General features: G+C 57.1%; 3 protein-coding genes across 4 annotated transcripts; all 3 read right to left on the reverse strand.

The window, feature by feature from the left end:
* Positions 1 to 1,019: 1,019 nt before the first annotated feature.
* LOC111154794 (connector enhancer of kinase suppressor of Ras 1) lies at positions 1,020 to 10,517 on the reverse strand. Of its 2 annotated transcripts, XM_022514709.1 has the most exons (21): positions 10,452 to 10,517; positions 8,046 to 8,203; positions 7,780 to 7,961; positions 7,091 to 7,175; positions 6,627 to 6,668; positions 6,437 to 6,541; positions 5,886 to 5,945; positions 5,707 to 5,775; positions 5,273 to 5,374; positions 5,121 to 5,191; positions 4,969 to 5,042; positions 4,706 to 4,812; positions 4,598 to 4,628; positions 4,066 to 4,238; positions 3,152 to 3,225; positions 2,919 to 2,990; positions 2,567 to 2,640; positions 2,346 to 2,407; positions 2,164 to 2,263; positions 1,899 to 2,080; positions 1,020 to 1,647 (listed from the first exon to the last, which is right to left on the reverse strand). In XM_022514709.1, the coding sequence occupies exons 1-21, from the start codon at positions 10,501 to 10,503 to the stop codon at positions 1,378 to 1,380; spliced, it is 2,145 nt and encodes a 714-aa protein (XP_022370417.1). In that variant the 5' UTR covers positions 10,504 to 10,517; the 3' UTR covers positions 1,020 to 1,377. The 2 variants fall into 2 exon arrangements, with proteins under 2 accessions (XP_022370417.1, XP_022370416.1); XM_022514708.1 differs by having other exon boundaries at positions 4,969 to 5,374; positions 10,452 to 10,503.
* Positions 10,518 to 14,943: 4,426 nt separating this feature from the next.
* LOC111154795 (zinc finger protein 593) lies at positions 14,944 to 15,916 on the reverse strand. The gene is made up of 3 exons (XM_022514710.1): positions 15,617 to 15,916; positions 15,319 to 15,381; positions 14,944 to 15,227 (listed from the first exon to the last, which is right to left on the reverse strand). The coding sequence occupies exons 1-3, from the start codon at positions 15,814 to 15,816 to the stop codon at positions 15,086 to 15,088; spliced, it is 405 nt and encodes a 134-aa protein (XP_022370418.1). The 5' UTR covers positions 15,817 to 15,916; the 3' UTR covers positions 14,944 to 15,085.
* A 5,961-nt stretch (positions 15,917 to 21,877) lies between these two features.
* On the reverse strand, positions 21,878 to 25,004 carry LOC111154805 (family with sequence similarity 110 member D). Its single transcript, XM_022514724.1, has 2 exons — positions 24,895 to 25,004; positions 21,878 to 23,139 (listed from the first exon to the last, which is right to left on the reverse strand). Exon 2 carries the CDS (start codon positions 23,043 to 23,045, stop codon positions 22,224 to 22,226), a length of 822 nt encoding a protein of 273 aa, XP_022370432.1. The 5' UTR covers positions 23,046 to 23,139; positions 24,895 to 25,004; the 3' UTR covers positions 21,878 to 22,223.
* Positions 25,005 to 25,050: the final 46 nt, after the last annotated feature.

Consider the following 25,050-nt stretch of genomic DNA (forward strand, 5'->3'; position numbering starts at 1 on the left):
TGACCTCCAGCTGTCTGCATTCCACCAAGGAATTCTGATACCGAGAAAAGCTCCTCCCACTGACTGCCCTCGGTACTCCACGGAGGAAGCCAGGGACACCAAGGGGCTGGGCTGCGGTCAGAGGTCAGAGGCTGATGGGAGAAGGTCAGATCTCTTGTGCAGCTTGGATGGAGACACAGGGGCTTGTCCCTTCTTCTTCAGGTCCAGGAGCTGGAGGTGAGACTGGGAGGAGAGAAGAGAGGAGAGAAGAGAAGCCCGGAGGCCCTCCTCCCAGCTGACCTCAAACTGTACCCCTTCCCACCAGCTATGCCATCCATGACCCCAGTCCCCAGGGCTGCTCACCCTGTCCTTCCATGCAAGGTGTGCTTCTCCATCTAGAGTAAAAGGCCCGTCTGTTGCTGTTCATGCCCCCACTGAGGATGGGGCAGGAGAGCAGCCCTGATCTCCAAAGCGCTTGGAGAGATGCTTATGTGGAAGCGCTCACTCGTCATGGATCAACAACTCAGCATCCTGACAGGTACAGACTTCAGCTACACGGCCCAGGCCGCTGGTCTGCACACATGGTGGCCTAGTTACCAAGATGATCTAGTTACTGAGTTAGTTCCCAACCAACTACTAGCTACCAAGACTAACTAGTTACCAAGACTAGTTACATTCATGTCCTCCTGATACTTTCCATCCTTGTCCCCTCCAGGAGCAGATTCGGGGTTCTAATATGCAGTCAAAGGCACACGTAGATTCATTTTAAATAAACTGATTTTATTTTTATTTATTTATTTTATTTTTTTTAAAGATTTTTATTTATTTATTTGACAGAGAGAGATCACAAGTAGATGGAGAGGCAGGCAGAGAGAGAGAGAGAGAGAGAGAGGGAAGCAGGCTCCCTGCTGAGCAGAGAGCCCGATGCGGGACTCAATCCCAGGACCCTGAGATCATGACCCGAGCCAAAGGCAGCGGCCCAACCCACCGAGCCACCCAGGCGCCCCTAAACTGATTTTATTTTGTTGAAAGTGTTTGTGTAAAATGAGCACCTATACAAGACTGGTTTGGGGAAGGGAGAAGGGCCAGAGATGGAGGGGGACAGGTTTGTGCCCCACAAGTGGGAGGATGAAGGGGGAGAGAATTTCAGCCCAGCTTGCCACTTCTTCATTGGCAAAAGAGAGGATGGCATGGAGTGCACTTCGCTTCGACCCACTCCAAGGGAGAGAGGAGCAGAAATGGTGGACACGTGGGCAAAGGGGGGGCCTCTGGGGGTGACACACGGACTACTTCCAACCTTGAACAGAACCCGGGGATGCTCTGTCCTGGACGCGTCAGGACTTGGGGGCTGAGGTGGTCCTCAAGGCCAGAGGTCAGGAGCCAGGGTATGGACCAAGGTCAGAGGTCAGGAGGTCGGAGGTTGCTCTCTGGGGTCAGGGGGCAGAGATGGGACTGCTCCTCAGGGTCAGAGGCCAAGGGGTGGGAAGACTGTTCTCTGGAGTCAGAGCTGGGGACTTGGGAGTGGCCCTCAGACGGCACCACTCCCCAGCCTCCCAGGCCCTCTGAGTAGAGCTCTTGGTTCTGCTCCTTCCACTGCCGGAACTTCTCTCCTGTCAGCTCCGGGTCACCGAGCACTTCCTCCAAGGCCTGCAGCTCCTGCAGCTTTGCCTGTGAAGAGAGTGGGGGGTTAAGGGGCCATGATCACGTGGGGAGAGGGGTCAGAGTCCAAGTCCAGAGCTCACTCTGGAGTCCAGGTTTAGAACCCAGCACCTGGCTCGGCCTAGCCCCGAACCTCACATTGAGAGGCTGGCTCCGGGAACCTAGAACTTGGCCCAGTCCGCAGCTGAGCCCAGCGCTCAAGGCCAGGAACCAGAACAGAAAGCCCAGTCCCTCCCCATGCCCAGTGCCCTCTAGCTGACCTTGAGCGTGCTCTGCAGCGCACGCACGCGGTGCACTCGCTCATTGAGCTGGGGGTCTCGGTTGCGCCTCATGAAAGAGCTCCGCCACTGTTCGTGAGTGAAGGGCTGCAGCTGGCCCAGGAGGGACACGCCCCCCTGCCTCAGCCCCTGCACCATTCCCTCCAGCACCCCTTCGCTGCTGTCTGTGGGAGGGGGAAGCAGATGAGGATGTGCCCATCCCAGCTTCCCCCACCCTCCAGCTCAGCTCCGAACCCCAGCGCAACACCTGATGGTGGGCCAAAGGAAGTCTGTGGGCTGCCCTGGGTGGGGGTGGCTGCAGGTGATGTGTCTCCATGGAGCGGACTCCACATTTGGGCTGGGCTGGGCTGTGGGCAGGGTATACGGAGAGGTGGGTGTCACTCCGAGCCCTATGGTCTGCTTTCCGCTCCCCACCAGTCTCCTACTCACCGAGGCTGAGCGGGACCCAGCCTCATCGTCAGGGTCTTCTGCTTCTGTCTCACTGTAGCAGTCTGGGGGTAACAGGAGCAGAGAGGGAGCCCCCTAAGCCCACAGGGTTTGGGGAGGCCAGGGAGTAGGCTAGGGCACTGGAGTTTCCAGCCCCCATTCTAGGAGAGACAGAGGCTCAATTGAGACCCACCTGGTGGGACCCACCCCTGTGAGATACCCACCTTCCTCTCGGGGCAGGGAGGCCCGGCCTGGAGACTGGTACTTGGAAATGCAGGTAATGAGATGGCGTACCCACCTATTTGGGGGGGGGGGGGGGCAAACAGGTCTTGGAGTTTTCATCTACCACATGCCAGGGGATTTTCACCTTTATCATCTTCTACCTTCATCCGCAGAGCACCTCTGAGAGGTAGGAACTCTTATTAACCCGTTTTTATAGATGAGGAAACTGAGGCTTGGAGAAGTGAGTGCCCTGACCAGCCACTATCAAACAGTGGGGCTCGGGATCCAGGTTCCTGAGCCAGGCTCGCAAGCCCTCATGTGGGAGAGGGGGTGTAAGGGGGAGGTGGCACTCACATGCTCAGGTCCTCCAGGGTATCAGCAGCAAAAATGAAGGGTTTGTACACGTCATGCGTGAGCTGGAACACACTGCCAGGTGGCATGGGGGGCCTCAATCAGCCTGGTGGTGCTCATCCAGAACCCATGAGGCTGCCCCAGGAATCCCACCTACCTGCTGCCCCCCACCACCTTCTCCTCCTCCTCTCCCTTTCTTGCCCCAGCCCCCCATGTGTCACACTCCAGGACTTAACTATTTTTTCTTCTGATCCTGTCCACTTTCCAGACTGTAGTTGGAAACATTGATGAGGCCCTCAGCCTTCTCATCCTGGGGGGAATCACAGAGTGAGGGTCAGCCTGCAGTCCCATTACCCTGGAGGCCCAGTCAGGCTCTGGGGGCAGGGAGAGGAGAGAGTGGTTCCTGGGCTCTCCAACCACAAATCTCCCAGTGCCTAGAGCTCAGGGCAGGAATCTGGGGTGGGGGCAGGGGACACGACCAAGGTGGGGCTCTTAAGCCGGGAAAGGGGAGCCAAAGGCAGCTAGGAAAACAGCCACAAGGAAGAAGACCGCTTATGCATTTGTTCTTAGATGAGCTTTGCAAACGCTCTTCTCCCTTCCTGGTTTATTTTTTCCTTTCCATCTGAATGACCCCCAGGCATTGATTTCTCAGGGGGACTTCTCAGCTCTTGAGGCCGGACTGGACACCGCCACTGGGCTCCTACCCATTCCTGAGCTTTTTTTCATCAGAGCATGCGTTCCCCGAACTGTCCTTGAGTGTGCCTGTATCCCCCACCTGCCAGCCCGGAGTAGCAGGGACTGTCCCTGTCTGCCCTACATCCCTAGTATGAGGCCCAGAGTGGGGGACTCAGCAGGCACTGGAATGCTCAAGGAGTGAATAAACGGGACAGACGGAGGAACAGAAGAGGAAAGAAAGGTGGGCAGAGCGAACAGGACTCTCTATGCTGCCCATGATGCCTTTCTCTGCCTGCTTTCACACATGTATCTGTTCATTTCTCTCCAAAGAGCAATCTCATTTTACAGATAGGGCCTGGGTGGAGGGGTGATCTGCGGCCTGCCTGTGGCCACAGATGGAGGGGCTGGAGGAATAAGGACAAGGACCATGGCTCTGACTCCCGCCCTGACCCGTGCATGGGGCGGGGGGGCTCACCTGGGGCTGGCGGTACCAGTAGAGCGTGTGTCTCTTGAGCACAAACCAGCAGCGGCGCCAGCGAGGGCCCATGAAACCACCCGGCACCTTGCGCAGCAGAAGCCAGCCGTCGCAGTCGGGCTGGCCCAGCTCCCGGCATGACACCCGCCGGCGACTCAGCCGTGTCGCCACGCCTGCAGGAGCACGGCCCGGCCCAGGTGATCGGGCTGGCAAGGCACCCCAGACACCCCCAACTGCCCCCCATCCCCCGCACCAGCATTCCCAGCTGATCTTTCTGAACCCGCACTGTGCTTGAAGTGTTACAGGTCTCTCCCTGAGGTAGGGCTGACTCTTCCCATTTGAGAGACAAGGAAATGGAAGATCAGAGGAGGAGCCCATAGCCCAAAGTCACAGAGCTGGTGAGAGGCCCAGGCTGCTGAGGAGATGCTGTGTGTGCAATGGGCAGGGGTGGGTGTTGCATCTTGCCAAACACTGGAAAGACTTTGAAGAGCTCCTGTCAGGGGACCCTCAGCCAGTCAAGTACGTCTCTTACCTTTTGATTTCTTCCGACCAGAAACAGGACTCTGAAAAGGCCCTAAGTGGTTAGAGAAGGGTCTGGGCCCAGAGCCACACACCCCTCCCTGAGGAGCTCTCCCCTTACCGTGTCAGGCTGTTCTGGGGCTTCCTGAGTCTCTGCTACCCCTGTTGGGTGTGTGGCTAGAGGTGCAGGGTGAACAGGCCGGGACTCAAGGTCAAGGGAGGGAGAGTCTGTCAGGAAAGAGGAGAGAGGAGGGTCCATGAGCCCAGCTCCAGGCTGGGCAGCGGGGTGAGGATCTCAGAGTCGGTGGGGGGAGCAGGGTCAGAGCCAGGCATCCCACAAGCCCTGCCGGGGACATCTGCCACCTGCTGGGACTTTGCAACTACCTGTCCAGGTAGGGCTGGGTGCAGGACTTGGGTCTGAAGTCAGGTCAAAGGCAAAGATGTCTTCGGATGGGGCCCTGGGGAGAGCAAGGGGAGATGAGGTGAGTGAGCCCGTGGCACCCCTGCCCAGACCCACCAGCGGCAGAGCCTGATACCTGGCAGACAGTGGGGTGAAAGCCAGCAGGGGACTCGACAGTGGTGCGGAGCCCGGGGTCTGAGGAGGGGTCTGGGGAACAACCAGAAATGGTGACAGAGCTGCTGACAGGGGTCTGAAAGCGGGATGGGAGCAGGGCTGGGGGACTGGTACCTGAGGAGGGGTCTTTGGCATGGGGACCTTCTTCAGCACCAAGCTGACCCCGGCCGGCTCCCGCAGCAGCTCCCTCAGCACGTTCTTATGGGGCCAGCCCACCTGGACACGGAAAGGGGCAGGGCAGGGACCCTGGGCTGAGGCAGAGGCCCAGGAGGCTCTGGAGTAAGCCAACAGCCCCCACCCTAGCCCTCAGCCTCCTGCCACTCCTCCTCCAGCCCCTTCACCTTGGCCCTGCCAAGGCCACTCTGGCTCATCTCACAGGCAGCAGCTCCCACAAGCCTGGTGTCCACAGGGACTGCATGAAGCCCCCCCACCCCCCACTAGCCCTGGGTTTTCTCAGCAGCCCCTTCACCGCCCCCCCACCCCACCCCACCCCACCCCCTCACCTCCCCTCCACCACGAACAGCCACATCCCTTTCCTCCTCACTCACCACCACCTGCTCATTGACCTGGACAATCTCGTCTCCAGGCAGGATCTGCAGCCGGGAGTCAGCAGCGACCTGGTATGTGGGGTGGGGCTTATGGGGTTCACTCTCCACAGGCCTGAAGCGGGCTCAACTGGAGAGTAGGGCCTTGGGGCGGGCAACTGAGAAGGGCGTAGGATTCTCACCTGGGGGCCCACACGGGACACGAAGTGCAGGCAGTTACCGGTGGTGTGGATTTCCAGGCCCTGCCCAAGCAGAGGCTGTAGTCACTGAGTGCTAGGGGGGCCAGTATTATTCTGTGGGTGGAACTGGGGGGACAGCTGGCTCCAGGTAGGTGCTGCCCAACTTGCTGTGTGACTCTGGGCCTGTCACTCCTCTCTGGGCCCCTGCCGCCTCCTCTAATAAGGGCCAGGAGGAGGCCGGGCTTGCTGACTAATGAGGTCTCAGATCCTCAGCCGCCCTCCTGAAGGGATCAGTAGGGCTGGGGGCTCTGGTGTTTTCAACCAGTTGAAGCTTAAAGCAACTAAGTCCGTGTCCTTTCCCCAGTCTCCTAACCTGCCACATCTGTGTCCTAGGGCTGGAATGTGTCCCCTGAGACCACATCAGCTAAAGCCCCCCAGGACTGGAGAAAGTACTTAATGACCTAAGACCCCAGCCGTTAACAGTACAGCATTCCGGGGGCTTCTAGAACCATATTTCAGGGCCCAGACAAGGCTGCTGAGAGGTCAGCGCTCACCAAAGGGTCGTCCAGCTGCACGCGCTCCAGCAGGGCCCTCTGCTCCAGCAGCTCCTGGGGGCTGCAGCGCAGGATGTGGTGGCAGATCCCAGCCACGTGGCTGCACTGGGGGAGGGGGCATGGGAGGCTGAGCCTTGAGTCCCATCCCACCACCACCCCAATCCCCCCACTCAACTGAAGCCACACTCACAATCCTCAGGACTTTGCTCTCCCTCTCGGCCGCCGGACTGTCCTGGAAGCAGAGAGGGCAACAGCCTTCCCTGAGGCAGGAGCACTGCCTTTGCCCGAGGGCAGGGTGGGCTTCCCAGTGGTCCCTCCCTGTGACCTGAATGCTGGTCTCCTCCTAGAATGACAAGGCCTCAGAGCTTTGGCTCCAGAGTCTCGGTTCAGCTGATGCCAAGCCCCAGAAATCACCATACATACCCTCCCCACTCCACCCCCATCCCCAGAGCCAAACTTTCTGAGCCGCCCCTGCCAGCTAGAAGACCCCACGCCCCCATCGCCCCCTACCCAGTGGCCAGGCCTCCTTTCTTCCTGCCCCTGTCTCTTCCCAACCCCCACATGCGATCCTGTGCTGATTCACAGGTTATAAAAAGCTCTAGCCTGACTTGGTCTGTTACGGCCTGGGCCAAGCCTGGCCTTTGGTATTCCTACCTCCTGCAAGGCCTGGCCCAGCTCCCCGCACAACTCCCCAATCTTCTGGCAGGCTGAGAAGTCATTTAAGTGGGAGAAGAGGTACCTGGCAGGGGTAAGGATGGTAAGGGCAGTGGTTAGGGGGCTGTGATGACCAGTCAGTCATGGAACCACTCATAGGCAACTACTGGTCTGCCACACGGGAGGTGGGGGTGGGGGGGGATATCTGCTCTGATGGGTTTTGCTTGGGGTAAAGGAGAGAACTAATACATCGACAGAGCTTAAAACTTAGCACAGGACTCATCTGTCAAGCACCCAGGATGTGCCAGGCCCTATTCCAAGCACTAGGGAGAGACCTTACACACATGATTACATCAATAATGATGTAACTCCAGGCGCTGTGAGATGTAGGGAGCTCTGAGAACCTACAACAGGAAGGCTTCCCAGAGGAGTGACATTTGAGCTGGCATCTGTGGGACCAGCAGCAGCGGCTGAAGGGAGTGGAGAAGCTCTCCATGCAGTGTCGGGACAGTTATGATTACGAGCTGCGGGGTGGATGGGAACCCAGGCGCCCCAGTGCCTCTGCACGGACCAAATAACCTCTTTGCCCGTCTCCACAACATCTGAACAACAGCCTAGCTCTATTCTCTCCCAGGCCGCAGAGGAGTCAAGGATGAGAAGGGTCCCCTCCCCAGTAGGGTTTTAGGTACCTGTTGAGCCAGAAAAGGAGGGTACGGGCCTCATGCACCAGCTCCACGGCTGCACTGAGGACATCAGCAGGGGGCTTGGCACAGCCTTCCAGGTGGCCCTGGACTAAGCTCTGGAAAGCATAGGTCCTCTGGAGCAGCCCCTCTGTCAGGCTCTGAAGGTTCTCCGTCTGTAGCCCAGAGCTCTGAGCCAGAAAAAAGGCAGGTTATCTCCTGGCAGTGGCCAGCCCCCCATTCTCGGCCAGCGTGGCCACCATTCATTCACTCACCAGGGCCCGGAGCTGTTCCACCCCTTCTAGGATGAGCTCCTGGTGGCCGAGAGGCCACACAGTCAGGGCCTCAAGGCTGCGGGGACAGAGCTGGAGCAGGTACTTCCCGGGCAGCTCCCAGTCCTCAAAGCAGTAATCCTGCAGGGAGTCATCGAGGCCTGGAGGGAGGACAGGGCTGCCATGGCCTCTCAGGCCTTTTCCTCACTCCCACAAAGTCCCTTTCTCTCCCATCTGTTCCTAACCACAATCCTGGGACCCAGGCTGGGTTCTGCCCATTTCACAGATGAGACTACTGAGCGAGTAACATAACTGCTCTGTGCCTCAGCTGGGAAATGGCAGTAATATAAGCAGTAATATAAGCTGGGAAATGGCAGTAATATAATATAATATACTTATAAGTAATATAATATAAAATGGCAGTAATATAAAAAACAGATGAGACTACTGAGCGAGTAACATAACTGCTCTGTGCCTCAGCTGGGAAATGGCAGTAATATAAGCACTTATTTTCTGATCCAGTGGGTACCGAATGACAGGATGCATGTCAAGTGGTTGGCCCATTCCCTGAATCACGGCAGTGACATCTCCCATTATATCATTAGCAGACTCTTTCCCCTGACCTACAAGGCCTTGTATGAGCAGGCCGCCACCTGCCTCTCCAGTCTCACCCCCTGGCACAGACCCTCGAACTCAACACTTCAGATCCAGAGCACGAACTCCCTGGGGCTCCTGGAATGCTCTTTTGCCTCAGGGTCTACATATGTGCTATTTCTTCTGCCTGGGTGGTTCTAGCTACTCTACCCGACTTTTTAATACAACTCCCTCCAGGAAGCCTTCCATAACTCCCCAGGGTGGGTCCGGGGCTCTCCTGCTCCCACTGCCCCTCAAGTTCTGGGCCATAAATAACTGTTCATCTTGAACTCTAGCCCATGCCTGGCACAGGGTAGACAAGGCAAACCAAAAATAGGAATAGTATCTATTAAAAGCTTATCATGGGCTAGGCAAAATTTCAAGGGCGATCTACATGTTAACACATTTGGTGCTCACTGAGTGTAGAAGGTGATGACTACTGTCATCCCCACTTTACAGGTGGGCAAACTGATACAAAGAGTAAGTAGCGGGGCGCCTGGGTGGCTCAGTGGTTTAAAGCCTCTGCCTTCGGCTCAGGTCACGATCCCAGGGTCCTGGGATGGAGCCGTGCATCGGGCTCTCTGCTCAGCAGGGAACCTGCTTCCCTTCCTCTCTCTGCCTGCCTCTCTGCCTACTTGTGATCTCTGTCAAATAAATAAATAAAATCTTAAAAAAAAAAAAAAAGGAGTAAGTAGCTTGCTCACCCTTTGAAGGAATTCCTTCCATTCCAAGTCAGGCTCCATCGCCAGGGAGTGTGTCATTAATATTTCTCCTTCATTCCCCGGGTGACATTAAGAACACTGGACTGCGAGTTCCCACACCTGTGACTCCAGGTATACAGCCCCTGGACAGCCCCTCTGCCCTGTGCAGTGACCCTGCTGCTCTGCCTTCCTCCCCAAAGTCTCCTACACTGAGCCACACAGGCTAGGCTCCTGCCATGATTGTCTCATTTTGTCTACCTCATGAGATAGTTGCAGACTCTCTCATCTTAGGGATGGAGAAACTGAGACCTCTGGTCGCAGAGCTGGTGAGCAGAGGGGAGGGGCCTGGAGTCTGACTCCAGGCCTGAATTCCTGCTTTTCAAGGGCTGGTCGCTCTGAGCCCTGAGCCTGCCAGCAGCGTCCTCCGTTCCCCTCCACTCCGTTGGGAGCTTCCCTCCCAGGAAGGCTGTCAGGACTCCCCTCCCCTCCCCTCTCCTAACTGCAGTCTGGGCCGTTTCCCACCCATTGGGGCTCACTGACGCTGGCCAGCATGTCCTCCCCGTCGGCCCCCAGGGTGGGGCTGTGCCAACAACCCCTTCGGTCTGGCTGGGCCTTGTTTCTTTCACTGGGAACCTCAAGGTGGGGACAAAGGAAAAGACAGGAGGACCGGGCCTATTCCAAAGCCCAAGGAAATCACTTCCTGGCTCAGTGCGTCAGTTTCCGCTTCTGAAAAATGGGTTTAAGAACAGCCCACTGAGCCCTGGGGCTGAGGGAAGATAAAGGAGATTGAGTGGGCGGGGGCGCGCTGGGGCCGCCTCTCTGTTTTCCTGACACCACCTCCGCCTCCCCGCCGCCACCCTGGCCGCCACCGGCGTTGTTGGGGCGCCGGGAGACCACTTCTCAGTTCTCGGGGTCCCCGGGGTCATGCCGCCGATCCTTCTGCTTAGCACAGTACCGGGTACCTGGCAGACGGTCTATACATGACTTGTTGACTAACCGACAGACCTGGTTCGTCCCTTTTTCCTTTCCCTCTCCCCTCGAAGCGCCCCTCAAGCCCGATTCTGCCCAGGCCCACCTCTCAGCCAAGCTGCCACCTTCCCGGGGGTCCAGGTCGCCACTGGTTCCATGGCCGAGACCGCCGGCTGGGATGTGCTCCCGCCGGGTCCCGCCCGCGCAGGAATTTCCGCCCGCGGAGTCCGACCTGGGGAGGGACCTGGGCCGGGCGCGGGGCGGAGTCACCGGCACACCTGGGCCCAACTTGAACCTCCAGGTGAGGCGCTGCGACCGCCATTGGCCTGCCGCTGGCCCGCCTCCTACCCCGCCCTCCAGGCGTCCTCTGGCTACTCCGCGGCCAGACCCGAGGCGGTGTCCCTGCTGTAAGACCCAAGGATCCCGCCCCAAACTGCCCTTTGACCTTTAGGCTTCTCAAAAAAGAAAAAAAGAAAGAAAAGAAAAAGAAAGGTGAGCAGGGAGTGCAGCAGCAAAGCACAGAGGTTAGGGAGCCAGAGCCCCGACTGCAAATGTCAGCTCCGCAGCTTCTTAGCTGCCGAGCCTCAGCTGGTCTGCAAAATGGGCTGCTGTGCATAGTACCTGCGTTAAGAGCTCTAAAACTTTTTGGAATAGGGGTTTTTAGTTCCCCCCTTTTTTGGCACACAGACCCTTCTGGCACTCTGATGAAAGCTACGGACCCTTTCTCAGAATAGTGCTTTTGGAAGCATTTAAAAATTGCTGAAGCTTACAAGGAAGAGAATTATAACCAAAATATATTTAAAACACAGACTTATGGGACACCTGGGTGGCTCAGTCAGTCAAGCGTCTGCCTTTGACTCAGGTCATGATCCCAGGTTCCTGGAATCCAATTCTGCATCAGGCTCCTTACTCAGTGGGGAGCCTGCTTCTCCCTCTGCCTGCTGCTCCCGTTTGTGCTCTCCCTCTCTCTCTGGCAAATAAATGCAATCTTAAAACAAAACTAGACACAAATTTATGATTGGGGTGCTTGGCTGGCTCAGTCAGTACAGTGTTTAACTTTTCATCTCAGGGTTGTGAGTTCGAGCCCCATGTTCGTTGGGTGTAGAGATTACTTAAAAAAAATAAAAATCCTAGGGGTGCCTGGGTGGCTCAGTGGGTGAAGGCCTCTGCCTTTGGCTCAGGTCATGGTCTCAGGGTCCTGGAATCGAGCCCCGTGTGCGGCTCTCTGCTCAGTGGGGAGCCTGCTTCACCCCACCCCTGGTCTGCTTCTCTGCCTACTTGTAATCTCTGTCAAATAAATAAATAAATAAATAAAATCTTTTAAAAAAACACACCACAAATTTATGATATAGTAATGTGTTTATTAGCATTAAATAAGACTGTTAAATTTTCCTTTTGTAACAATATCAGCATGTTGTTCACCTAGAAGAACGCTCAGCTGTGGGGTGGTCTTTGATTCACCTTTTTGCACGTATTTATCAGTTAACAACTAAGCATAGGGAATGCAGGAGCATAATGGGGAAGCCTGGGTCACCAGCGCGAGAACGGGTAGATTCACCATTTGGTCACAGATCCTCTGCTAGGCCACAGCTGCCCAAACAATGGTGGCTACATAGCAGGAGAGTCTGAAAGAGTGTGATTTAGTAGTGGGCTAGTAACTATCACGATTTTGAAATAGTCGTGAGCATATATAATGTTGAGACCGTTGAACAACTGTATTTTGATATGAAAATATCTGTGATTTCAATAGGTGACAAAGACACAGATACTACTGATATGTCAATCCATATAGAAGGAAATGGTAAATTTTGGTTATAGGTTAGTGAAAAATGTAACATTTTTTCCCATCCAAATTTATGGGTCCCCTGAATTCTGAATCCCAGTTAAGACCCTTTCTCTTAGAACAAGTCTGAAACATACTGTTTAGAACTGTCACCATCCTCACCACCACCACCATCATCATCATCCCATGCCAGGAGACTCCCCGGACCACTTCGTAATCAGACAGAATCAGTTCCATCTGCTGTGTGACTGAGACTAACCTCAATACCTATCTGAACCTGTTTCTTCCCATCTAAAACAGGGACATCTATACCTTAGCACAGTGAAGATTTGCTCAAAGTACTTTGAAATCTGTCACATAGGATATACATGAGTTATTATTGCTTTGATTTTGTGGAGAGGGGCTTGGCCCTCTATGTCACTCTGGAATCCCTACCAGTGCCCCAATGCCTTCAAAGCCTGTGATGATCTTGCCCTAAAACCCAAATTCTGCACTTGGCCTATGGATGGCTCTTATAGTGTGTTTCAGTTGTCATCATTGAATAATTTCACATACAAATCCAGGTCCCTGGACCTTGGCCAGCTCTGCTGACCCCTTCCCACCTTCACATGGGGCATCGAACATGAATGCAGATTATTGGCTGTATCTTTCAAGGTCCCCGCAGGTCCCTGCAGGCCTTGCTCCCTCACTGGTGACCCAGGAGGCTCCAAATGTGCAACACAGCCCTCACCTCTGGCTTCCTCCTTTGCCTGATGCCTCCTTACACCCTGTGCAGCACGTGTCCCTCCATCACTGCTCCATGCTGCACCCCCCTTTCACACTTTTGCCTGTTCCTTCAACAGCCTTCCTGTGGCACTCTGGGGAATCCCAATAAACACAGACCCAGTCTCCACCATCCTGATTTCGTCAAACACCTTCCCTGAGCCAGCCAGCCCTTGCTCTCCCTGAGCACGCAATCCTGCAGGGGAGAAACAGACAGGAACTCACCGCTCATACTCAATTGCTCCCCTGAAAGGCTTGGGGGCCTCACACCCACAACCTTGCCTTTATTTTGTGTATCTGGTAGGGCTTGGCAGGTAAGCGTAGAGTAAATGGTAGTAGTTTTATGAGTTTTTAAGAGTTACTTCTACACATTTGCTGTAAAACATTCAAAGGTTAACAGTAGGGCATTCTCTCTCTCTTCCATTCCCAAATGGGGACCACTGTAAAAGTTTCCATTCTCTACATAGGCAGATACGCCACATGCTATTTTTTTTCATTTTAGGAGATAGTCAACACCAAATAAAATAATATATGTTCACTGCTTAGAATACTGCCTGACACGGTTGGCCACTGGTTTTTAGCATACCGTGGACAGCTTTCTTAATCAGTATATACTGATCTTCTTTTATTATTGTCCTCAAGCCAAGAATAGGAAAGTCTTCATCTTGGAGAAAGAAGTGGTATGTGCCTCTCCCCAAGGTAGGGGCCATTGATCCAACAGAAACCAAGTGAAAAGGCCTACCCATGTTTGGGAGGATAGGAAGTTAATAAGGCACTCTGTTCCTCCTTTGCTGAGGACTGACTGGTGATATCCAACCATCTGAGGGGTAGGGAAAGAGCCGGAACCAGGGCTGGGGAGACCCTCCCAGTACCTGGTCCAGGTCTAAGACTCCTGAGCGCTTCCAGGCAAGGCCTCTCCTGCCTACCCAGCCTGGCCTCCCTGGCAAGTGGGGGAGGTGCTGCTCAGGCCTGATGCTGATCTCTCTTGACAGCTGTTCCTGAGGCTGGCAGGATGGGCAGGAGGGGGAAGGGACCAGATTTAAAGGTTTAGCTGCCCCGCCCCCTGCCAGACCTGGGAGAGCAAACACTGGTGAGCATCCTCTGAGGCATGGCTCTCATGCATATGGGAGGTCAGAAACCTCTATGCCCTGATTTCCGCTCCTGGGTATCACCAACACCACTACTCCTCATTCCTGCTTCCACCTCATAGGCCGCCAGGGAGACCAGTGGCATCCACCATGAGATTCCGACGCCTGACCCCGGGCTACTTCCGGGTACTACAGGTAAGTACCTCTCGCTGAGGGCTTCGGCCACCGACCCCCCGCTTTTCCGTTACCATAGCTGGGCTGACACCCCCAGCAGCCAGGCTGTCACGTTTCCTGCCGCCTGAGCAGCCAGGGCCCAGATGGGCAGTGAAGCGAGAGGGATTGGGATGGAATCTCCCTGGGGCAGCAATGGCACACGTATCTCCTTCACCCAGCCGTACCTTCTCCGCTCCTTCCCACCCTCTACCTTCCCGGAAGTCTCAACTGACCCACCCCTCAGATGGAGCCTCTGTGTATCTCCAGATGCAGATAGCTGGGGAGCTGAAAGCTGAGCCCCGAAGTCCGCTGGCTGGGGTTGTGGCTACACTGCTGGCTGTCCTGGGACTGGGTGGCTCCTGCTATGCTGTCTGGAAGATGGTGGGGCAGCGGCGGCGGCCACAGGCCTGAGGATAAAGTAGGCGGCCTCTTACCTGGGTCCTGGGGGAGGTGACTCAGCAGGGGCTGCAATCTCGGGAGCCCATTTCTTTTCTGAGGGCCAGTCCCTGCTCTCATAGGAGCAGGACAGTATAAACCTGATCCTTCCTCTCCCCTTCACTGACCTGGGTTCCACTCTGGGTCTCCAGCTCAGATGCATGACCCCCGAGGGAAGGCAAGGCTGTAGGTTCCAAAGATGGACCAAGTAGGGAATAGACACCCTAGGCCCTGTAAACAAAAGTAGCAGAAACACCCCCCCCCTCCAGGGCAGGAGCTGGGGGGAGTGGCCTGGAGGTTAGAGTCAGAGGCAAATCTTCTCTAACCAGTTTCTTTATTGGGGGTGAGGCCATCCACTCCCCAAGCCCAGGGCCAAGAGAGGTTGGCACAGTCTCTCCCAGCCTAGCCCTTGCCTCGCTGTCCATGGGCAGCTCCCCTGACTTGCATCCTCAGGTCATGTCAGGGAGTTGTGTCCATCTCAGGGACCTCAGTGGCTACTTCCGTGGGCACTGCCAGTCGCTGGGGGGTCATATAAGAGCCCATTCCCGCTGCCCTTTCGGCCTCTTCCTGACTGTAGGGCTCCACGCTCAGCTGCTTTAGCCTGGGAGAAAGAAGAATGAGAGCTGGGAGCTGACCCGACGCAAGCCCTGTCTGCCCAGACGTTCATCAGTCCTCTCCTTACTCCTTCATACCTTTTCTTGTGGTCTTTGGATCGGAAGTGGGTCTTCAGGGTCGCGGAATCGATGAAGTATCTCCTGTAGGGATGGGAGGTGGGTAAAAAGAGTGTGGTGATGCCTCTCAGGTATGCCTATCTCCCTGAACCTAGCTATTCCTGACACTTGGCAGTGAACCTGAAGGGATGGAAAACCAGGAGACCCACGGGTCCCACGAGAGGAGACCCTGCGCGTCCCGGGGCCCGGACCTCACGCCCCGTCCCGTCCCGTCCCGCCTACCCTCCTCCTCCCCAGGCCAGGCCGGGGCGGGACTCACGCGCAGGCCAGACAGCGATGCAGGCCGCCCCCTGGCAGGTCGGGGTCAGGCTCAGGGCCCAGGTCTGGCCGAGACCGTGCGGGAACCTGGGGCCGCAGCTCGCGGTGAATCTCATCCAGGTCCGGCCGCCGCCGCTTCGCCTTCATCTGGCGGGCCAGGGAGTGGGCTCGGTGCGCACCCGTCCGGCGGGAGCGACCCATGGCCGGTGACAGAGGGGCCAGGGCGTCCAGAGCCGGGTCGGGCGCACACGTGTGGGAGCTTCCGGATTGTGGGATGACGTTACGTGACGCCCGGGTGCAGAGCAGGCTCCTCCAGACCGCCTCAGATGACGTCACTCGCGCTGTTGGAGTCTTGAGCGCCCCCACGCGGCCGTCAACGTCAGTGACGGAGCGCGGGGCGGGGCGTAGAAGCGGCTTCATCGGACCGGAGCGAGGCTATTGCTGGGACACGGCTGGGTGGTTCGTGCCCTTGGGGGATTCCGGTCCCTGCCCTCCCGTCCTGCCTGTCCCAGCGTATCTCTGCGTCATCCCCCGGCACTGTCACCCTAGCTTCTTCCCAGATCTTAGACTCTGCGGTCAGTCGGGAGAGGGAAAATGCTTCGCGCATCTCTGGAAGGCGCTGAAAAATGTCCGTGATGTGAATAAATGAATTAATGAGTAAGAGTGAGTACGTTTGCGATCCTGGCCCCCACAAAGATTCCTGAGATAGTTCCAGTTCCTCACCACTTCTCACCGTTCCCCACGTATTCCCTTGGATCTCCAACCTTCATCCACCCCAGTCAGATCCGTGAGCAAGGAGTGTTCCTCCTTGGGGAGGACAGTGCACAGGCATGCCCTCAGACTGAATGGGGGTCAGCTGCTCTCACAGGAAGAGGAAGTGCGCACAGAAGGACATCTCATCTTTGCTCCCTTTCTCTGAGCCCTGGATTCTCAGGCATGGACTGGCAGCAAAGGCAGATACAGCCGAGGTGTTGTGTGCTCAGAATGGGGAGAGGGCCAGAGAGACTTTCCCCATTCATCGGAGCCTGGTGCCTTTCTGGCTGGCCAGAGGAGCTCAGCAATAATTCAGGGACTCCAGCTCTTTGGAACCTGTTGCCAGGAAACAGGTAGACGTGCATGTGCATCCCTGGGGAAGGGAATCAGTTTCCAGCCCAGACAAAGCAATGAAATGTAAGCCCAGGGTGCCAGCTGGGGGCCTTAGGACCTCCTCAATCCAGTTCACAGCTGAGTAGGGATCTAGGGCAGGCCCTGCTTAGGGCACAACTGGTGTGACTACAGCCACAGGAGCACCAGAGTGTGTCTCGGGCCCAAAGACTTTATAAATGGACTTTGTGAATGAAAACAGATTTTTCCTGGAGCCATTCCGAGAGATCAAATTCAAATTCAAGTACCCCTAGGGCCAGGAAGGAGGCCTCCATGGAGATGTCTTCATTATTCTTGGCCAATATGGGTCAAGACCGGGACTAAAGCCACAGGAGCCAGCTCTGTCCCATCCCCACCCCAGACTCCTCTGGATCAGATTCACCTGCTGGACACTGTGCCAGATGGGGAGACTAGTGCATCTTTAATGAAGTCACCTGATCCCTGGGACAGGCTCCTGGCCTCACCAAGTTCCTGGAGCCAGACCCACTGGGTGACCACTGAGTCACTGCCTGCCTGAACTGGGGTGCCAGGTGTGTTTCCCCTGCAGCCATGAACCAGGCCTTCTGGAAAACCTACAAGTCCAAAGTGTTACAGACCCTAAGTGGAGAACCTGAGGAGGACCTGGCAGAGGAGGTGGGTACAATCCATGCTTGCTGGGTGGGTTCTGGAAGAGGGGTAACAGGTGTGAAAGGTACAAGGAAGGGCAAGGGACAGGCTATGGGGGAAGGGCACATTTGTCCAGAAGCCAGCAGCACATTCAGGGATGACAAATGGCATGGTGCAGAAAGCCAGGGTATTGAAGAAAACTGAGGGAGAAGATTTGGGGACCACCAGAAGAATAGTCATTGTCTCCAAAGATCTCAAGGGTTACCGCATGGAAGAGATCCTTCCAGCACCAGTGGGCAGTAGCCACCAGGGGTACATGGGGCTTGACACGACTTTCTAGTGGGCAGGGCTCAGCGGAATGCAGATGGCTTGCCTTGAGAGGAAGTGAGTCTTATGGGACTGGAAGTAGGGAAAGCGGCACTTGATGTGGAGTCACCATTGCAGCATCAGGTCAGAGGCTGACTTGGACCATCTTTGTCCTGACATTAAAGATCAAAAAAGCTCTGAAACTGGGAACAGTCTTCCATCCAGATGCTGTGATATATGGCAGTTGTGCAAACAGGTGTTGCAGGGGCAGGAACTATTTCTGTAAGGGTGTGTGTGTGTGTGTCAGTGTGAAGAAGCATCTGTCTAGACAGGTGGGTGTCCCAGGCTGGGCTTGTGTAGAAGTAGCTGCGGGTTGGTATGAGGACTGGGGTCCGTGCAGAATGTCCATGAAGTTGTACGGGTGGGCGTGAACTGGAGATAGGGATTTTCAGGTGTGTGGATTTGGGGCATAAGTCTCTTCCGGAGACCCGTCTGTGCAGGCACTGGCAGGTGTTATGTTTATCCTGTGTGTACGTCTCGGCCTTGGTGTCTGTGGAGGGGTGGAGAGGTGGAGGGAGCTGTGGGTGGGCCTCCGGGCAGCCGTCTGCATTGGTGTAAGTGTACAGGTGTGAATGGGGTAACTGAGGACATGATCTTGTAGAGGTGCCTCCCAGGACGTACATGTAGCACAAGGGAAGAGGTATAGCCGTGTGGGGTTGCTCACATACAGGTGTGTCTGCATTGGCGTGCATGCCCTGGTCCGCACATTTCTGGGTGCGTGTGGATGTGTCTGTGGGTGAGCAGATGGGTGCTCAAGGTTGTCTGCAGGGGTCTACTATCCAGGTAAGGTATGGGACTCGTGGCTTTATGTAGAGGGCCACCTGTCTGGATTTACGGGCTGTGTGAGTGGATGAGATGGGTGTTTAGGTGGGAGGGTTTGGGGTGCCGGAGTGCGCATACCAGGCTAGCAGTCAGGGAGGGAGGTCTCATTCCTCTGGGGCCTCTCTCATGCTGGGAGGGGGTCTTGTGTCCCAGAGAGGGAACCCAGCGTTAGCGGAATCTGAGCCGGCAGAACCCGCAGAAGAGGCTTTCCATTCCATGTCACAGTTGGCCCGCCGGGTGAGTTTTCCCTTCTTCACCCCAGCCCCGGGGCGCCTGGCAGAGGCTGCTGTGACCCCCTCCCTGACTCCCAGCCCCTCCCTCCCAGGTTCAGGGGGTTGGGGTGAAAGGTTGGCTGACAATGTCATCCCTGTTTAACAAAGAAGATGAGGACAAGCTACTGCCACCGGAGCCCTGTGCGGACCAGTACGTGCGTGTTGGTGGGGGCTGGGCTGGGCCTGACGTCCCCATGTCCTTTCCTTCTGATCTATTTGTCTATCTTTCTGACCAGGGAGCCAGGGGGAGAGCCAGCTCCTGGCTGTTTCCGTTTTTCTCATCAGGAAAGAGGCCAAGTTGACATATCTGGAGTTTAGGTCAGATCTCAGGAGGACTTTAAGGGCTGTTGGAATTGAGGTGCTAGAAAGGTACTTTATACTCTCTCTCCTCCCCATCCGCATGGTTGGGGGGGGGGTCCCTCTCCCTACAATTGAGGAACAGAAGAGAGAACATTTAGGTGTTCAGAACAGAGGGTGGTCCAGACCAGTGGTTCCCAGTGCTGGTCTAAACCCTCCTCCTCCTAGGGAGTTTGTGCCAGACCCTCAAAGCTTCAAAGCTTCTGATTTGGCAGGTTTGGGCTGAGGTCTGGGATCTGTATTTGCTGCTTGCTCAGGGGTGGGGGGCGGTGGGGGGGCGGGAGGGTGGACCTGAGGGGCACTAGTTTAGTTAGAAACCACTGACTTAGAAGGGCTTTGATGCTGGGGGTAGGGGTAGGACCCAGGGCAGCTCCTTTCTCCTAGCTCCATTCTGGCACACACTCTCTCTCTGCCCTTTCCTCCAGCCCAGTCACACCCCCTTTCTTTGACACTCCTCTATTCCTTTCTCCCCTGGGGGTCCCCCCTGACCCACCCATCTCTCCCTCCCCAGGGGTCCCTTTCTCCCTCCTGGCGCTCATCCCCTGTCCTTCCCAGAGCTCCAAGGACTCCTCCTCAGATCTGAGGCTCCCACCTCAAGACTCAGCATCGCTCCTTGACTGCCCTTCCCCCCACACGCCTTGCCACCCTCCAGTCCTCCTCCCCACTAACGCCTCATCTAGGCCTTTCTCATTTCCTTGGGTCGCTCCACCTGTCCTTCTCTCCAGTGTGTCCTCATTTTCCCAGTCCCCTTTCCCCTCCATCCCAGAACCTCAACCTCGCGCTCGCCCCCGCCCCGCCTCTTTCCCCAGGGCTGCAACCCTGGTTTCCCGGACACCTTCTCCCAGAGTCTGACTCCACCCCAACCGTCGCTGGGCCCCGCCCCTCGTCCGGGATCCTCCCACAGCTTTCCAGACTCCACGGCTCAGGCTTTCTTCCCTCCTCTGGCTGTACTCCTCTCCCCGTCTTTCTTAAACGCCTGACCCCGACTCTTTCCCAGGAATCGTGGTCTCCGTCCCCTCTTCCCAGACCCCCCACCTAATCCCCTGACACTGTCCCACCCCAGCCGCCTTTCCCTGTGCCTCTGAGCCCTCCGCGGACCTCCAGTCTCCCGCCCCACCCCCGTCACCTGACCTCCCTCGGGCTCCTCCTGTCCCACTACTGGCGCCTGCGCCTTGTCTCCCCTCTTCGTCCTCTCCTCGGGCCTCTCGGCCGGTGACACCCGTCCTAACCCCGCAGCCCGCTGGCGGCGCGGTCCCCCTCGCAGGCAGTGACCGCGACGGAGGCGGAGCCGCGCGGGCCGGGATTCTGGGACGCGTTCGCCAGCAGGTGGCAGCAGCAGCAGGCGGCAGCGGCGTCCATACTGCGCGGCGCCGAACCCAACCCGGAGCCAGACCCCGAAGCCGGGGATGAAGCCGCAGAAGAGGCCGCCGAACGCCCCGAGCCGGGGGAGGCCGACAACGTGGCCGGCTTCAAGTGGGGCTTTCTCACCCACAAACTGGCCGAGATGAGGGTGAAGGCTGCGCCCAAGGGCGACTAGTCGGCCAGCCCAGCTGGACACCCCCTCCTTTCTTCCCCCACTCCCATAAAAACCCTGACCCGACACCCCGTGTGACCGCGTGCCTTTGTCCGGACGGCGGGGATGACTGCTTTTGGGTGGGCAACCTCAAGGCAGGTCCAGCTCAAAGCGCCCTCACTCCCTTCCCCCACAAGTGTACAGGGAGAAAATGACAAGACGGCCCTGGTGTCGGATTTAGGATACAACTTTCCAGGAAACTGGGGAACCCCAGAGAACAGGCCCCCATCACCTTGTTCAGCCTCTTTTAATTCGACAAGAGTTGCCTGTGGCCCTCCTATGCGCACCGTCCCTGCACTGGGGGAAGGTCAGAGACTCACCGACCAGCGGGTCCCACAAAAGGTGACAAGTTGAGACACAAAAATAAGGCTGTACTTGGGAGCTCGGAGATGAGGCCAACTGGGGAATTCAGGAATTTCGGAGGGAGAATGAATACATGTAATCTTAGAAGGATGAGTGTAAAGGGGAAGGTAGCCCAGGCAAAGGAAGGAGGACCCTAAGCAAAGACTTGGAGATGTGGACTTGGAGGCAATCGAATGACCTTGTGTGTCTTTGAGGGAAAGGAAGACAGTGGCCCTATGTGAGGCTGCCGATGATCAAAGTCCTGGTTTGAATGGTCCCTTCCTTTATTGTCCTCAATTCTGGAATTTTCCTGTCTCAGCCCATTCATAGCTAGTAACCAAAGAGGGCAGCAAATCTCTGGGAATGGGGGCCTTTTCCGGCCAGCAGACCCATATTTCTGGAGCAGACCCCTCCCCAGAACTCCCCAAACATGCTATTCCTGGCTCCCAGATCTAGCCTGGACCGACCTCTGGGGGTCGATGGTGGAGATGATCATAATGGAGTTAGTACTGATACAGTAGTGGTTTTAGTGGCTGTCGTTTATCGAACACTTCCTATATGCCGGGCACTTTGCCATGCGTTTTATGACCATTTCAAAAATATTTTGATCACCGAGGGGTGCAGCTGTGGTTCGGGGAAGTTAAGTGCTTGCCCAGGGTCACACAGTGAGTCGGGAACTCGCATTCCAAAAACCCAAACGCGTAACTCGGCGCAAGCCCGCCCCGCCCCCTTCCTCAATAGCTGCTCTCTAAGCCAACATCACGACTCCTTTAAATAACGTTTTGGCTTTATTCAGCAGGTTCTCCGATCTCCCACCCCAGGCTTCTCTCCCCAGATCCGGCCTCCACAGGAGCCACGTAGCTGCCCCCTCCCCCTCGGTCGTCTGCTCTGGGAAGGGCCTTCCGAATCATTCTGTCCCAGCCTCCCAAGGTTCACGGGACGGGACGGGGCGGGGGCCAAGAATCCAGAGGGAAGGGCTTTCCTAAAGGCACCCGGCGCCTCAGAGGCAGGGCGCCCCTGCCCGTGCCCGGGTCCAGCCCTGCGTCCACCCCTTAGCCCTCCTGGGACCCGGGACCCCGGACCCCGGACCCCGGACTCCCCGGGAGCCTGCTCCCGAGCGGCCGCGATCACACCTCCGACTCGCGCGGCGGGCCGCGGGCGCGCTGGCAGCCGTACAACCACTGGATGACGCGCGCGTTGCGCTCCACCACCGACACCGGGGGGCGCCCGTCTCGCGCCGAGCCCGCCGCCTCCGAGCCGCCGCCGCCGCCGCCGCCAGCTCCGTCCGGGCGATCCGTGTCGCTGTCGCTGGACGTCCAGTCGCTGGCGTCCCCAGAGCCTAGCGGCGGCGACGTTCCAGACTGGGAGCTGGCGTCGGCGCCCCAGCTCTGCGGAGAGAAGCGCTCAGCGCCCAGCACCTCCACCAACGCGCGCTCCAGGCCGCAGTAGTTGAAGAAGCGCTCCTTCTCCGACAGGGGTAGTGAGCATGTAGGGCACAGCGCCCGCTTTCCTGACGCTTCCTGGGCATCTTGGGGCGCGGCCCAAACCCCAGGAGCCGCTGGTCGCTCGGTTGGGCCCGGACTGCTCGAGGTGGCGTCTCGGGGGGCGCCCAGGAAGAGGCGCCTCACCAGCCCCTGGCCCTTGGCGTTCTCTTTGTTCACCGAAGCCTTGCAGTCCCGCTTCTGGCGGTAGAAGATGAGGGAGTCAGGCCTTGGCAGCCGCCTGCCGCTGCTCCGGCGGGCGGGCCCGGGCATCCTGGGCGATGCAGGGGGCCCCAGCTCATTGCAGGGGTGTGGGGTGAGCGGTCCGGGACCCCCACGCAGAGCGGGCTCCTGGCGTCGTGCTATGACTTGGTGGGTCTTGACATACTTGGCTTTGTCGGCCTCCAGCCTCTCCACCGCGCTGGGGGTGCGTCCCCTGGACGGGGTGGAGGGAGAGGCCAGGATCATCTCAGCGGAGCTGGACAGGATTATACCCCATAAGCCACTGGAAGTAGGCAGCTAGTTGAGGAGCCAAGAGTAACTGGCGGGGGCTTCCTGGTGCCTGCAGGGAAAAAGGAATGGTCACTTCTCCTGCCATCGGTCCTGGGAATAGGATCAGCCAGCCACCCCTCCTCCATCCAAATCAGCCGGTACCATCCTTAAGGGGCAGAGAGGCTCAGGCTACCTCTCCCCCACATCCCTCAAAGACATTGAGCAGGGGCGCCCTGGCCACCCAGAAACATCCTCCTTTGAGGGTGCCCCAATCTGGCCATAGAGCCATGCCAAGCAAGCATCAGCAAGTGGGACACTTGGAAAAGGAAATGGGGCTGGTCCCGGCTCAGTTCCCGAAAGTGGCCTCAACCGGAAAAAATACCTCTTCCCAACCCAGCAACTTTGAGTCCAAGACAAGAAGGCTCCCCAGCCACAGGCTGGCTCCAGCAGGGCCCACCCTTCCCGCCCCCAAGCACCCGGGGTCAGGGATATAACCACAGGGTAGGAGCCTCCGGTAATCACAGCCAACTGCCCTGCCCAGTCCCAGCTGGGCCACAGGGAAAGAGACAGAGAGGTGGCAACCAGGTCATGTCACCCAGCCACCTCCCACCTCTGTACCCCTGCCAAGGAAATTCCACAGTGCCCGCCTGTAAACACCACCTTGCCTACCTCTGCATTTCCATTTACAGAAAAGGAAACTGGTAGAGAGGAAAGGGCTTGCTCAGGTCTCTACTGAGAGGTAGGGGCTGGGATTGAAACCCTGGTCTCTAGCCTTGCAGTGCAGAACTAGTTCAGATGGCCTGTCTCTGTCCCTCTCATGTTTTGCTTCTATTCTTGCTGCTATAATCCCAAGCACTTTCCATTAGACCTGGGCCCTTTGCCTCACAAAAAGTTCCTTCCACAAATTCTTCCCAATAACTGGCACTCCCAGCAATCTGCCCTCAGGGTCTCTGTCCTCTTCTCATCCTGAGACCCCGTGACCCTTGTCTGCCACCTCCCCTCTGCCACTGGGGAAGGGGACCAGGAGGGGTTGTAAATCAAGAGCTGATGATGCTGTTGGCAGTAAGAGAATGGGCCACCCACAAGGCTCAGCACAACCCTTCCCACCCCTGCTCCCTTCTCCCTGAATCCTCCATTCAGTTGAAAGGGACACAGAAGTTCTGGGGGCTGAGGGGACCTCCAGTCAGGAGGCCACAAAAGAAGAGAACTTGCCAGGATAGGGGGAGGCCAGAGACCCTGCCAAACCTCCCACTCCAGCGTGTGTGTGTGTGTGCACACACACACACACCCCTATCTAGTGTCTAGTAAGTCAGTCCATAGGTAGTTGGTGACTGGTGACTGCGAACGCAGGCAGCCAGGAGAGCTTGGCAATGACCTCCCTCCTGGCTCTCAAGAACTATACCAGGCAGTGGGTCCGATTCCAAGGTCCCAAGAGGGCACTGTGCTTATCTGACCTTATGGGTATCCTCCCATCCCTTTCCCTCTTCCCAGCCCTGAGCAGCAAGGCTATAAAAAGTCCCTAAACACAGGGACTAAAATAGTCTGCCATCCACCGTCTCTTCCCTGCCTCCTGGGTTGGCCCTGATGCTTGACCACAGATGTTCAGCCCTAGAAGCCTGGCAGACATCCTTGTGCCCTCCGTCCCTTTGCCCACCTTCTCCCAGTCCTGTGGTTAGTGGTCTGAACTTTGCCCACAGCTTCAGATCTGGACTTGGTGGGGTGGGGGAGGGTGGGAAGCACTTGGTCACTGGCTTGGTGCCAGCCTCCCTGCCCTTGGGTCCCCGAGTGCCTTCCCACCCCAGCCCTGGGCTCGGGATGCACTCACCTCTGTGCCCTCACTGAGGCCAGGCTTGAAGCAGGGGTCCCAGGGCAGGACCAGACAAGGGCAGGAGGGACAGTAAGGACTGGAAGTAACTTTGGTGGCAGCCAAACTCCACTCTCCACAGGAAAAGGAGAGAGAGCCTCCACCCCCGGCCCCCCA

The sequence above is a fragment of the Enhydra lutris genome, unplaced genomic scaffold (genome assembly GCF_002288905.1).
Source record: "Enhydra lutris kenyoni isolate GAN:26980312 unplaced genomic scaffold, ASM228890v2 scaffoldscaffold38, whole genome shotgun sequence".
Taxonomy (NCBI): Eukaryota; Metazoa; Chordata; class Mammalia; order Carnivora; family Mustelidae; genus Enhydra; species Enhydra lutris.

Bases quoted from the DNA above. Each gene is read 5' to 3' on its own strand.
- LOC111154794 (XM_022514708.1), bottom strand. From the start codon at position 10,503: ATGGAACCAGTGGCGACCTGGACCCCCGGGAAGGTGGCAGCTTGGCTG. The intron at 4,813-4,968 runs GTAGTTGCAAAG...CTTTCCTGACAG, and splicing joins ACCCAGCCCTACCTGGACAG to ACTCTCCCTCCCTTGACCTT. The intron at 4,629-4,705 runs GTAAGGGGAGAG...GGGCCTTTTCAG, and splicing joins CCCCAGAACAGCCTGACACG to AGTCCTGTTTCTGGTCGGAA.
- LOC111154795 (XM_022514710.1), bottom strand. From the start codon at position 15,816: ATGGGTCGCTCCCGCCGGACGGGTGCGCACCGAGCCCACTCCCTGGCC. The intron at 15,382-15,616 runs GTGAGTCCCGCC...CCATCCCTACAG, and splicing joins CATCGCTGTCTGGCCTGCGC to GAGATACTTCATCGATTCCG. The intron at 15,228-15,318 runs GTATGAAGGAGT...TCTTTCTCCCAG, and splicing joins TCCAAAGACCACAAGAAAAG to GCTAAAGCAGCTGAGCGTGG.
- LOC111154805 (XM_022514724.1), bottom strand. From the start codon at position 23,045: ATGATCCTGGCCTCTCCCTCCACCCCGTCCAGGGGACGCACCCCCAGC.